The 15,069-nt window shown below is 38.0% G+C and overlaps 1 protein-coding gene across 5 annotated transcripts in view; it reads right to left on the reverse strand.

Annotated features, from left to right (window-relative positions):
• PPP1R16B (protein phosphatase 1 regulatory subunit 16B) overlaps window positions 1–15,069 on the reverse strand; it is a 108,186-nt gene that overhangs the window by 76,949 nt on the left and 16,168 nt on the right. For 2 of the 5 annotated variants that reach the window (XM_039323662.1, XM_039323661.1), the window contains exon 3: window positions 110–509. In XM_039323662.1, coding sequence (XP_039179596.1) covers window positions 110–356 — 247 coding nt within the window. In that variant the 5' untranslated portion in view covers window positions 357–509. Of the gene's footprint in view, window positions 1–109; window positions 510–8,017; window positions 8,068–15,069 lie in introns of those variants that run through there. The other 3 variants (XM_039323663.1, XM_039323664.1, XM_039323665.1) reach the window with 3 other exon arrangements.

The following is a 15,069-nucleotide window of genomic DNA, read 5'->3' on the forward strand; positions in this document are numbered from 1 at the left end:
TTTACTTTAATATCCTACTTGGTGGAACACCATTTGGTGCTTAAAATGTCTTTAGAACAAACTTAAGATTTACAAAATGCATGTGATGTTTACGTTTGGGATTTCTTACCTTCCTCAATATCGTTCCTTAATGAAGCTTCCAGCAATGCAACACTGGCCTCAAAAGACACCTTCTTGGAGCAGACAACATTCCTCTTTTTCTCATGCTTTCGTTTCTTGTGCTGCATCTCCTTCTCATACTGGGCCCATTTCTTCAACTGCTGAGCCCTGCGCTTCTGAGCAGCTCGGAGTCGCTCTAGGGTAGGTACCTTATCCAGAAGATGGAGCTCTGTCAGCAAGTCCATATGGGTGTCCATTTCTTCGACAAATTGGTTGATGGGATTAGCCACACAGCTGCTGAATGCTGAATAGCCCTGTCTAGGCGACTACGTAACAACTCTCTAGCATTAAGAGAACATTCTGAAACATGAGCGGCACTTCTCAGAGTTTGAGGAACACATGGTGGCATCCTGAAAAAAGAGAAAAAAGGCCAGAAGTGACTACTGTATGTATCTTGTCCTAGATTTTTAAAAAAAGAACAGGACAAGGGGAAAAAAATCAGTAATATTGAATGGGGACACTGATAAGATTATAAATGTTCGCTATTACCATGTATATTGTAAAATATTTAGACAAATGATTTATTCCTGGAACAGATTGTTTTAACCTGTGGATAAATGTATTCTTTCAATCAGAATTTTGCCAAACAGTTTCTCAAACCCAGCTATCAAAGTCATCCCCTTGTAGTTTGTATGCATTCTTGCTACCTTTGTGTAGACTAGAGGAACATTAATAGCATACTTTCAATCTTCAGGCACAGATGCAGCCTTTACACACATGTTAACCAGTCATACATTAAATCAATAAGCAAGCCATATCCGTATTTTAATATTTATCCAGTTGTATTACCTATAACTATTACCTATAACTATAACCTAATCTATGCCCCAACCACTGGTGCTGAAGAGGATGAAATTGACCAGTTTTATGAAGCCCTACAGCACCTTATAGAATTAACACCAAAAAATGATGTCCTTATCATCATGGGGGATTGGAATGCTAAGGTAGGAAGCCAAAAGATAACTGGAATAACAGGCAAGTTTGGCCTTGGAGTACAAAATGAAGCAGGGCACAGGCTGATAGAATTTTGTCAAGAGAATACGATGGTCATAAAAAACACTCTTTTCCAACAACCCAAGAGACGGCTCTACACATGGACATCACCAGACATAGAAATCAGATTGACTATGCTCTGCAGCCAAAGATGGAGAAGCTGTATACAGTCAGTAAAAACAAGACCAGGAGCTGACTGTGGCTCAGATCATGAGCTTCTCGTTGCAAAATTTAGGCTTAAATTGAAAAAAGTAGGGAAAAGCACTAGGCCACTCAGGTATGAACTAAATCATATTCCTGATGAATATACAGTAGAGGTGACAAATAGATTTAAGGAATTAGATCTGATAGACAGAGTGCCTGAAGAACTATGGATGGAAGTTCGCAACATTGTACAAGAGGTAGCAACTAAAACCATCCCAAAGAAAAAGAAATGCAAGAAAGCAAAATGGCTGTCTGAGGAAGCTTTGCAAATAGTTGAGGAAAGAAGGGAAGCGAAAGGCAAGGGAGAAAGAGAAAGATACACCCAATTGAATGCAGAATTCCAGAGAGTAGCTAGAAGAGATAAGAATGCCTTCTTAAATGAACAGTGCAAAGAAATAGAAGAAAACAACAGAATAGGGAGGACCAGAGATCTCTTCAAGAAAATTGGAGATATGAAGGGAACGTTTCATGCAAAGATGGGCATGATAAAGGACCAAAATGGCAGAGACCTAACAGAGGCAGAAGAGATTAAGAAGAGATGGCAAAACTACACAGAAGAACTGTACAAGAATGAGCTTAACATCCCAGATAACCACAATGAGATGGTCACTGACCTCGAACCAGACATCCTAGAATGTGAAGTGAAATGGGCCTTAGAAAATCTGAGCAACAACAAAGCTAGTGGAGGTGGCAGTATTCCAGCTGAACTATTCAAAATCTTAAAAGACGATGCAGTAAAAGTGCTACACTCAATTTGCCAGCAAATTTGGAAAACTCAACAGGGGCCACAGGATTGGAAAAGGTCAGTTTACATTCCAATTCCAAGAAAGGCAATGCCAAAGAATGTTCAAACTATCGTACCATTGCACTCATTTCACATGCTAGTAAAGTTATGCTTAAAATCCTACAAGCTAGACTCCAGCAGTATGTGGATCGAGAACTACCAGAAGTACAGGCAGGATTTCGAAGAGGCAGAGGAACTAGAGATCAAATTGCCAACATACGCTGGATCATGGAGAAAGCTAGGGAGTTCCAGAAAAACATCTACTTCTGCTTCATTGACTATGCAAAAGCCTTTGATTGTGTGGATCACAACAAATTGTGGCAAGTTCTTAAAGAGATGGGAGTACCAGACCATCTCATTTGTCTCTTGAGAAACCTATATGCGGGTCAAGAAGCAACAGTGAGAACTGGACACGGAACCACTGATTGGTTCAAAATTGGAAAAGGAGTCCGGCAAGGCTGTATACTGTCGCCCTGCCTATTTAACTTATATGCAGAGCACATCATGAGAAAGGCAGGCTAGATGAATCAAAAGTTGGAATTAAGATTGCCGGGAGAAATATCAACAACCTAAGATATGCAGATGATACCACTCTAATGGCAGAAAGTGAAGAGGAACTAAAGAGCCTCTTGATGCGGGTGAAGAAGGAGAGTGCAAAAGTTGGCTTGAAACTCAACATTAAGAAAACCAAAATCATGGCATCCGGCCCTCTCAATTCCTGGCAAATAGATGGGGAAGAAATGGAGGTAGTGACAGATTTTATTTTTCTGGGCTCAAAGATCACCTCAGATGGGGACTGCAGCCAAGAAATTAAAAGACGCTTGCTCCTGGGGAGGAAAGCTATGGCAAATCTAGACAGCATACTAAAAAGCAGAGACATCACCCTGCCAACAAAAGTGCGTATAGTCCAGGCCATGGTTTTCCCAGTTGCAATGTATGGCTGTGAAAGTTGGACCATAAGAAAGGCTGAGCGCCAAAGAATTGAGGCCTTTGAACTATGGTGCTGGAGAAGACTCCTGCGAGTCCCTTGGACTGCAAGGCGTTCAAACCGGTCAGTCCTAGAAGAGATCAACCCTGACTGCTCTTTAGAAGGCCAGATCCTGAAGTTGAAACTCAAATACTTTGGCCACCTAATGAGAAGGAAGGACTCACTGGAGAAGGGCCTAATGCTGGGAAAGATTGAGGGCAATAGAAGAAGGGGACGACAGAGAATGAGATGGCTGGATGGAGTCACTGAAGCACTAGGTGTGAACTTAAATGGACTCCAGAAGATGGTGGAGGACAGGAAGACCTGGAGGAACGTTGTCCATGGGGTCGCGATGGGTCGGACACGACTTTGCAATTAACAACAACAACAACAACATTACCTATAACTATTTCCTCCCTAATTTTCAACATTCCTACAGTATTTATTACAATCTTTTAATGATGATTATTATTTGGGGACTGGAATATTTACAGCATTCATTTCAGTTTCACTGCTCAACACAGCACTAGCATTCCCAAACAAAGACAAACACTCTAAAACCATTTTTCATTTTGGATTGGCAAAAAGAGATAAGCATGCCCATGGACAGAAATAGTTTTGGTTGGTTTTTTTTAAGGTCTTCGTGATCATGAACACAATCCAAGAAATCTTTTGTCTGATATTTGAATTCTATCAAGTTGTGAATGATTTGAGTTAATATTTTAATAATAATGTTCCAATATATAAGGGGCTGCCACAAAGAAGATGGCAATCTATGCTCCAAAGCACCAGAAGGCAAGAAAATAAACAATGGATGGAAACTAATCAAGGAGAGAAGCAACCTAGAATTAAGAAGAAATTTCCTGATAGAACAATTAATCACTGGTACAACTTGCCTCCAGAAGTTGTGAGTGCTTCAACACTGGAGGTTTTTAAGAAAAGATTGGGCAACCATTTGTCTGAAATAGTATAGGGTTTCCTGCCTAAGCAGGAATTGGACTAGAAGACCTCCAAGGTCCCTTCCAACTTGGTTATTCTATTATTTCTATGAAGAAAAGCTTTCACTCTCTCCTAAGTAGGATTCACCAATTGGTACAAAAGAAATACATAGTGCTTACTTGTGAAGACATTTCTTCCAGAGTGGAAGAATCAGCAAGAAAGGATGCAACTTATATTTCTAGCAAATCAGCAATTGCCATCAAGCAAAAACCTCTTTGTTTAACCACAAAATGAAGCAGCATTGCTCAGAGATAGGCTTATAGCTGCATAGAAATCAATGCAACAGTTGCTTTGAGCAGCAATTGGGAACAGGCGGGCATGCTGATCCATTAAGAACCTAAACCCTTGAGGGAAAAGCAACTGGCCAGTTTTTTTCCTTTCAACTTCAGTGCAACAATTCATTAATTAGCACATGGCACAGTTCAGAAACTCTATGTGGATCTCTACTCTGCTCACTTTTCAAAATGACCTAGTTTCCTTCCTGGAGTAGAAAAAAAAAAAAAAAAGAACGGAAACAGAATAAAGATATTGCACTTGGATTTTCCCTTTTTGTACACACTGGCCAGACCTAATTACAGCAGCATTGCAACTTTTGCATACCTGTTAAGCAGCAGAAGCCAATGGATCAGTCAGCAATTTCTCTCCCCACCCCACCTCTCTTCTCTACCCACCCAGATCTGTTTCCATGAAGCAGCACCCAAAATCTTTTGAGATATGCTGAGAACATCCTGCAAGCTACAAAGCATTTACTACAAACACAGAAAAGAGAATATCAACTACCCAGGTGGCCAGTTACAGAAAAAGAAAGATGGCAAGATTGTGACAGGCCTACACGGTTCACAATCTCCGGGAGTACAATAATCTGAAAAGGGCCCAGAAGCAACAATGGAAAGCCCAGGCATTCTCCAGCTTTCTTCAATTAATAGGAAATCAAACCAATTCTAGCTAACTTGTATGTGAAAGAAATACCTCTTATACCCCCAATACTAGTTGTATGCTGAAACTGTATATTTGCCTTTTCACTTATCTTCCCCGTGGCTATATATACTGTCTATTTTAATAGAACCAAAGTATACTTGTTATTGTTTATTTGTATAATTAAAAATTGTTTTGCAATTTATCTCTCTTACAGAGCTATTATTTATACTTTACTTACCATCAATTTTATTTTTATTGTGCTATAATATAAGCTGTGATTAATTATATTCCATATTTTGCTGCTGCTGTCATTCTCATCTTCTGTTGCTTTTTCTCTCAGTTTCATATGCAGAGTATTCTTCACATGACCTAGGTTTCTATCTTCTATATCGGTGGTTCTTAACCTTTTCTTCAACCTGAACCCCTTTAAATATCTTTTGTGGCCACAAACTATGAGCACAGACCCACAAGACTTAACTCAAGATTTAAATTGTAACATTTCTTCAAGCTTTTGTGGACCAACTGTGATGATCTTGCAGCCCCCAGGGGTCTGTGGACCACATGTCAAGAATCACTGTTCTTCCCTGATTGATATCATTCCTCTGGGCTGTCTTTTCTGATTTTCCTATATCAAGCAACTACACACTTTGTAGAACAGATTGAAACTAGATATTCTTTGATCAAATACTAAAGTTTCTACCCTGTTTCACTTGCTTGATACTTTTCTCCCTAAGCATTCTAGGATAAGGGGAGAGAGGTAAACAAATCAGATTAGAAAATATGAAGCAAATTATATATACCGCATACCTCTCTTGCTAATATGGGATGCGTACACTGGTAGCCACTGACAAGAGTCGCACACAATTAATATTATTTCCTTTAGAAATATGATGCAATAGTGGGATAGAGATTCAGAGCAAAAGAGAAATGGTAACATTCCATTTCATTTTCTTTTTCCCTAACCCATCTATCATTCTCTCATTCTTGTATCAAGAGAGGCTAACTGGTGTACAATTAAGGCATCAGACCAGAACAAAGAAGACCCAGGACCTAACTCCCACCTGATTGTGAACTTTATTGATGACTTGATGTAGGGAGTAAAGACAGAGATATGCAGGAAATATTGCTGAGGCAAAAGAAGCTAAAAGATTTTATTTTTTATGTCCAGAACCGCATGATAACATTGAAGCAGCTCAGTTGCACACATCCCTGATTCACTGAACTATGAAAAGGAAGGGAGAAGGTACAGCACAATCAGCCTTGTACTTGGTGGTGGAGCTGACTTGCTTGCAGAGTATTTTAAAAAGTCTGATTTTGATCTACTGTAGAGAGTAAGGAAAATGACCTTAACGGAGTTATGCAAACTCCACTGCCAAGGCAACAAGGGGTGAAACCAGTGCAGAGTGTCCAGGTAACATTCAGAAGTGTCTCTGACAGACAGTTTCCTAATTTACTGAATTATAAAGAGAAAGAGATGGCACTATACAATCAGCCTTGTAAGATTCTCTTATTATAGCCAATCTTAACCAAAGTAGTTTTAGTCATTATGTAGCACTGATTTCCTGGTCTGATATAATGGTGCAAACACTTGGATCAAATATTTTCTCTCACTCTAACCTACTTCACAAGCAAATACATGGTCAAAAAAGTCAAGATTGTAATTCCAACTGGGCATTCAAAATCCTGCCCCCTTTTTATGTGTACCTTTAACAGAGGGTATGGTTTTGATTGCATAGTGGTAGCCATCTTGACAGGTATTGGTTTTTTTTTACTCATATATGGATATTTCTGCTCCACAGGATTGTTATTTTGAAGGAAAAATAAGGACTATTTCTATAAAATGAAAATTGGCAAGATGCTATAACATTTCTTATACAGGGAGTCCTTGACTTTTTGTTTGTTTAATGGCAGTCTGGAATTAAAACAGCTTTGGAAAGGATGGTTTATAAAGCACTTCTGGGCATCTCAAAACCTTGCAGCAGCACCCCTGCCATGACATGACTGTGATCTAAGTTCCTAGCAACCTGTTAGCACTTACAACCAGTTATCAAGTGCCTTGTGATTATGTGGTCACCATTTGCAATATTCTCTACAGGCTTTCACAGAAACTCAGTGGGAAAGCCAGTAGGAAAGGTAGCATGCTTTTGCGTCCTGCCGAGAAGACTCTCTCTTATCTCTGGCGGCTGAAAGATTTTGACTCTGTTCCTGCTGAAATCCTTTGACAGATAGCTCTATCAGCCAGCCCTAAGATCAATGGGAACCAAAATTCAAGCACAAAGTGGAGAGTCAGCATTGGACCACGGGATGGGAGAGGCCCAGTATAGACCATGCATGAATGTCTCTCCACTTAGGGGCTAAAAGGCCTTCTTGGATTTTGCCAGGAAGGATTTTCAGCTCCTGAGTGGAGCTTCTCAGGGTCTCACCGATCCCAGGGCATCCTTATCTGGGATTTTGTCTATTTAATGATCCACACAATTGCTGAACAATCACAACTGGGAGGGTGGGATTGTAGTCACTGAGAGAAGCAGCCATGTGGCATCTCATTTAACTATTGCTTCGCTCGAGATTCTCGTCCCAGTTGTGCTCGTAAGTCAAGGGATACTTATGTTAGTCAAACATTTTTGTTTAGTACTGGAGATACCACTTCAGACTTGGAGAAAAAAAGTTTTTCTATTTGATGTATTCAAGGTTAAACTGCAACAAAAGTTCCCAGAACTTCTCACTGCTGAAACCTCTCTTTTCCATCTTAAGTGCCAAAATATAGTTCCTTTTACATGCTTTCAACTTGTGCTGTACCAAAATTTTGGGTTTTTTTGTTCTGATCCATTCTCCCAAATGTTCATGGAAAAAAAGCTGCTACTATTTTTCCCACCAAACAAGAACCTTTCCAGTTAAATTCATGTAAGTTCTGTATATGGTTCTTGCACATAGGTTAGTTAAAATGTGGTCAATTATACTGTATTGTAATTGTTTTTAAAGAAATAAATATTTACCTCCCTCCTTCTCCATCTCTCTTTCTCTCTCCAGCTTCCCTGGCTTGTCATACTTCAACTCTTTTGAAACAAAAAACATTTTGAGGGACTTCCTCCCATGGACCTTTTTCAGATCAAGAAACAGAAAAAGCAAGGAGGTTGTAGAGTAATGGACAGAAATGGGAAGCCAAGTACTGTGTCACCTAAAAAGCTTTAAACTAATTAGTTGTCAAACCCACAACCATGGCATCATATTTGCAGAACCACAATCCACTTTCTATTCAGTGGATCAATTTCCAGAAAATTACCCTCAGAGTAGCCAGATGACATAATCTAGAAGGGGAGCAAATCATATTTTGCACACCCTTACTTAATGCATGTATAATAAAATTCCAAAGAACAAGAACACTTATGAAAAACTGCAAGATAGTTTTCAGTATAGTTATTACATTCAGTGAAAGTCAATTTCTTATAGTGGTTAAGGCACCAGGTTAGAAATAGTGAAAATGTGAGTTCTAATCCTGCATTAGGCACAAAGCCAGCTGGATGATCGTGAGCCAATCACTCTCTCTCACCTCTAGAAATGAGGCAATGGCAAACCACTTCTGAAATCTTGTCAAGAAAACTGCACGGACTTTTCCAAGCAGTCACCAGAAATCAAAGACAGATTCGTTTTACAGATATAAAACACTTATATCTTATTGCTCATGCCAAGATGCCCAGGTCAAATTAGCTGAGGGGAAAAACCTGAGTAGAATAATCTATGGACTGATGAGATCTGACTTAGACCCTGGGATGCTCTTGCAGGCATGGCTCACCTTACTGATTCTCTCCCTTAGTGTTGCCAATTTACTGCTACACTGGTTGTAAGGTTGACAAATATACAAGGCACCCTTGCCAAAATCTTTTTTTTTTTTAAAGTGGAATGCGATACCTACAGGTAGGTATTATGGAACCCGTCTATCCTGCTTTAGGAAATAGAAATTGTAGTCCCTATCATAGCTCAATAATTGGTATGCTCTTAACAATCCATGCCAAATATTAAAGGACAAATAGCCAAATGCTGGAAACACCTGTTTTGAGTTTCTTTGTAGCTGTTAACTAACTAAATAAATAAAACTTGGACGACCCTTCTAATCATCATTCTGAGAACAGGTTTATGTAACATTCTTTCCACATATGCAGAAAACCACAAATAAACTGAATGGAAGATTCATTATTTCCAAATTCTTAAGAGAAACCAGGTTGCTAGGTAGCTTCTGGTCTTCATTTCTAAAAAATATTGCCAGAATGACATGGCTTTCACATTAGACAGTATGATCATACAGTTTATATCCCACAGTAATCTGTACCTTGTAAGATTAATATACTAACTTGGTTGCTTCCTATGCAATATAATTTCATCATCTATATCAGTGATGGTGACTCTATGACACAAGTGTCAAAGACGACACACCACAATATTTTCAATGACATACCAGCATTCATCAATACCAGACTACTATTCCCAAAAGACACCCCCCATTCTCATATGATTTGCAAAGGCTGTGTAGACCATGTGAGAATGGGGTGTGTTCTCCCATGGCTCCTAGACCTTCAGAGGTCACATGAAAGGGCTCTGCTCTCAAGCAGCCTCCAAAACCCCTAAAAACCACACAAGAATGGGGCATGCTTTCACGCAGTTTCCAGAGGGTGCAGAGGCAGCAAAAGAGCATTTTCCAAAGCTATTTCAAGAACAAGAGCCTCATGTGACCCAAAGCTGCCTCAGGTATGCCACAGGGGCCTGTCAACAGAAAGACATCATCACCTGAAGGTAAGTGGCTTGCGACACATCCTGGGGATCACACACATGATTTGACTGTGATTTTTTAAAAAATAAAATCAATATGTAAAGAATTGTTTCTCTTTTGTTTAGGGGAGGCAGTGACACACTAGCAGAATCAAATAAGGCGTTTTCCAAAATTTTGACATCCCGAGTCCAAAAGAATTCATCATCACTGATCTATATTTTACGAGAATAGTTTTAATTTTATACAACTGAGCATTTTTATGCAAGAAAATAACTATGCTGTTCTAGTAAAAATAAAGTGTATATTGGAAACTATAAAAAAAAAAGCAAAAAGCAGGAAAAATGTGGCTAAAACTTATTCATTTTGCAAATACAAAGCATGCTGTACAAATTCAGGCACTGTGGCTTGCAAACCACAATTTATAAATTTATTTTAATTTTGTCTCAAATTGTATTTACTGGTTTCTTAAGGCAGATTTATAGATGCTTAGAGATCAGTCATGGACACACTTCTTATATTGATCTATGATTGCAATAAAGTAACTGACTAAATTATCACATTATGCTAAATAAACCCATATGTGAAGAGTGTTTTACTGCGAAATGTGAATCCAGCTTGTTTCTGCCACATCATCTTTGCAAAAAATTCTGAAGACATCTGAATTAACATCAATTTATGGCCTTTAAACATACAGGGCACCATGTCCAAAATTAAGAGGAAAGACCATAAATCACTGACAGAGCATATAGTTTGGATGCAGAAGTTCTCAGTTATAGCTCATGTCTCAAGCCAGCTCTCATTAACAATGCTTAGTTAAATAGGACAGTTTCATAAACTTCTTTAGAGCACTTGGTCCGCTACCAAGATGCCTCATGTAATCAAGTCAAGTTACAGTGTTCTAAATCTAAAAGGTATGTACAGAAATACTGCTGATTGCCAAATCAAATCCACAAATCATCACAATTATGGTTTAAAAAACAACTGGATTGCTTGGGAACACTGATAGTACAGAACAGTGTGCAACAGACCTCTTCAATTTTAATTTGGAGTGGAAATGTCTCTGTGCTAATCTATCATCAGTCAACCTGAACTTTATTGGCAAAGAAGACTAGTTGCCGCTCTGCAATAGACAGAATGCTTACATTTCCTTAAATCCATCTTATAGCCAAATTGGTGGCTCCAGTTCATCTCCTTATTGTAAAAGTATCATGAATCAAAAGAGATTACCACTGTTGCAAGGATACAACAATGTGATGCAAGCAACACAATATAGGAGAAAGTCTCTAGAAGAATGTTATTCATAAGAAGGAAGATTGTGGTACACATCTGATCAGTGTCATGTCAGATCTTCCAGCCCTGAAGATCTGACTTTTTCCTTATGTTAGTGGAGCCAGGATGTTGGTGGAACTCAGTATGCATATTTTGCCAAGCTACAGAGAGAGTTGTGAAGTGTTTCAGCTTTGTTTTTAATTATGTGTGGTATTATGAATATTATACTGAAGTCATATATGCATTTAGTTAGCTGCTCATTAATTTGGTTAAGACACTGATTTATTGACTGATTTGTTATGTGCCATCAAGTCGTTTTCTACTTCTGGCCAACACAATGATAAATTAAAACAAACTTAAATACAACAAAATAGATAAAACATAAATTGCTTAAGAAATGTGCTCCTGTAAATTATTTAAATAAATAAAAATAACTATTAGTACATTTGACTAATTTAACCCTCCCACAATTATATTGTGCAAATTCTAAAGAACCTCAAAATAATTAACAGCATAAGTTTCTAATATTCTGGCTACCTATGCCAAAAGTTTTGACATTAATCCAGCAATCATCTACCTTTCCTGCTATTTCATGCCATGTGGAAAATGCAACTCCTGACAAAATTCCCCTTTCCATATAAAATTTGACTTTATGTGTAATAGGAAGCTATTCCCATTTGTTTTCACAAATTAATCACCTACTAGGAATTAATAAGCAAGAAAATTCTCCAATTACCCGAGCTTCAGAATTCCGTACAGGGCTGGTGAATAACCAAATGTATGCAAACATTAGTTCAACTTTATATTGAAATTAGAATATTATTTCTGTGGAAGAATTGTAGATCTGTACCAAAATGTGTGAGCATCTTCCTTAACCTGGCACTACAGATGTGCTGAAGTAAAACTCCATCAGCCTGAGCCAGCACAGCTGGTGTTGTCTTTCAACATTTGTGTGGGTGTCTACGCTGAAGAAAATTGCTTTAACTTTAACTTCAGAAATAAGTATTATTCAGTGATTGGGGGCACTGAAACAGAGCCAATTATCTGGAAGCAAAATCTATAGGTCTATTACCAATAGGAAATTCCATACATTAATAATATGTCTTTCAGTTCCAGATTTCTCAACACTGTTTTGGCATAAGCAATTTATAATTAAGAAGAAAGCTACATATTGTTACGGAATCAAGCAAATTGATCAAAGCCAAGTACTGATTCATAAAATGTGACCTGAGACAGAGAGAAGATGAAAGCCATGCATTCTCAAGCATATTCCCTTAACCAGAGGAGAAAAACATTGTTTTAGTTCCCTCAAGATAAAAGTGTTTGTTTGCAAAGGAAGTTTGTTTTTCTCTCTTGTCATCAGGAATTCAGTGTTTTGGGAAACATGCAAGTAACTCCAGTTGTCAACAGCTAATCAGAAATGCCCAAAGCAACTTATTTCTAAACAAAAGCTGTTAGTGGCAAACAATGTGCAAAGCTGCTTGTCCCCCAATAGTTGAGCACTGTGAGACAGATTAGATGGACCCAACTCGGGTTTCTTGTGAACTGATTGTGATAGAGAATGCTAGCTTCATAAATCACATTAAACTTTTCTTTGTTTTAAACACTGGTTTGTCAATGAATTAAAATTATGTCTGAAACAGGACACTAGACTGTAGTTTACTCATACTACCATACAGTGGCCTGGTTCAGATGTAACCTTAATTGATGGGCAAAATGATCATATTATGGCTTAAAGCAGTACAGGTATCCAGCAACAACTTATACAGGACTTCTTCCAACATTCATTCCTATATAACAGAAGTTCTTCAACAATTTATATGAGTTTTGGGAAAGCGTCCAAGAACAATTAATCTAGCACTGAAGCTGTTGTAAAATAAGGTTAATAAAACTGCAATACACTGATTTTTTTTTTTCCCCCTGCAGCAGCTCACTCACAGAAAAAAATTGCAAAGAATCTCTTTGGCCTACAATGCAATTCTAAATCTGAAAACTACTCTAGAAAGCAAGGCCTGAACATAAATGCCATTGCTCTCTGCAAAATGGACCTGTCTTTCTATACACAATATTTTTTAAATAAATTCAGAATCCAGAGTCATCTTTTTTTTTCAGATACCTATGAAAATCTCAAAAGTAGCCCTTTGGGATACAGAATACACATTTAGCTTTCTTGCCTTTTTGGAAATATTACACAATGTTTTAATAAATAAATCAATATTTACCTAATTATATTTTGTTTATATTAAAGCTAGAGTTGACGACATTCTCCTTTGTGTTACATTTCTCTAATAAGAACTGCTTCTTACCTCAGATTTTTCAAGCCAGAGTAATTTTATTACCTATCCCCAAAGCAGTAAATTAATTTTTCAATGCTTTTCAAAGTTGCCTTGTCAACATCTGGCACCTATCCAAGGAATAATTTTCTAAACCGTAAAAATTCTGTGCCAAAGTATCTCTAGTTACGAGTCTATTGTGATTATTAAAACATTTCTAACCTACCTAGCACCTTCTAGTGTGCTATGCAACATTTTCTACCATACTCCAATCATCAAGGGTCAATTTCTCAAAATGTATTTATTCACTTATTTTATTAAAAGGCTTTACAATCTAACCCCCAATCCAGAACAATGTCCAGCAGCAAAAAACAAAGTTAGAAAAAACAACAATACAAATCTCCAAGTTAATTGTTGCTATAGGCAGAGTTACCTAGAGCCACAGGGATGTTGAAACAACACAGCTTTTACAGTAGTTGCTTGTGGAAAGTCTAACAGAACTGGGCCACATCTGGAAAAAGTGTGTTCCAAAGAGCTGGGGGCTAAGATGGAAAAGATCTGCTGCCTAAACTGTTGTGGATGTATTTGTTGCAGATACTTTCTAGATGACAGAACCAGGCAGGCAAATTCATTTTTGACCATCATTGTTCAATATATCCCGCTCCTAGGTCAAAAAAGGGCTCTAAAGGTAATGACCATTAAAAGTATTCTGTTCCAAAGAAACGTGCATGCCAAAGGATCTGTCCATTTCATGGTTAGACCAAAGGTATCAGATTCATTAAAATATATATATGAGTGCAGCTTATAAGCAGAGCCTCCCATAGAAACATCCAAGGTTAAAAGGTCCAACAGAAGGTAAATTTTCTGGTTCAGAATCTGGGAACCTCTGATTTTTTTCAACAAGACCTACACTGAAGAATCAAAATAGGTAATAGTGTATTTGTATCATAAACACAAGCAGCAGTGTATTGGTGAACAAGTTCAGTGTTAAAAAGTATGTTTTAAGTTTTCTAGCCAAGGCAACTTCTTTAATCTGTGTTTCTATCCTAGGGCTGAGTAATTGAGCTGTGCACTGAAATGACACTTAAGCCCCAGGAAAAGGAATCCTGAAGCTACAGCAGCTGCTGCAGTTCAAGATCACCAGATGCAATAGATCTGGGGATGCAATCAGCCTTGTTGCTCAGCCTTGCTTTTCTTTGGCTCCTCACTTCCACTCCTGCATGAAGAGCATAGAGCACTGAGCTTTATTTTAGTTGATTTTACAAACAGATACATTGACTATACATTTATAATACAAATTTCTCCCAATTGGCTCTAGATAGATACAAATAGGCAAAAATTAAAAAAGAAAAGAAAAAGCACCCCAAAACCCATACACTGTAAATGTATATGCATGTTTCTTATCTCAAAATGTAAAGCAGTTTGAAGTAACAGGGGAATCTGAAAGATGAATGGTGCCTGTTTTCAGGGGCAACTGCAAGCATTAGGAGACAGTGAGCTCTAGTCTTGCTTTAGAAATGAACCCAACTGGGTGACCTTGGGCTAATCACTCTGTCTCTGCCTTAGGAACAAAAAGAAGAGAGCAAAGTAGATGGACTCAAATATCACAGCAATGGATGCACCATTGGAAATCCAGAAGAACCGGGTTGTGGTTCCTTCAATATTGACGTAATAGCACATAATCATAATCAAGTAAGTTTAAGTCTATACATTTACATATAGATTACATGTATATATGGGT

The sequence above is a fragment of the Crotalus tigris genome, unplaced genomic scaffold, assembly GCF_016545835.1.
Source record: "Crotalus tigris isolate CLP2741 ecotype Arizona unplaced genomic scaffold, ASM1654583v1 scf7180000024281.4978605, whole genome shotgun sequence".
Taxonomy (NCBI): Eukaryota; Metazoa; Chordata; class Lepidosauria; order Squamata; family Viperidae; genus Crotalus; species Crotalus tigris.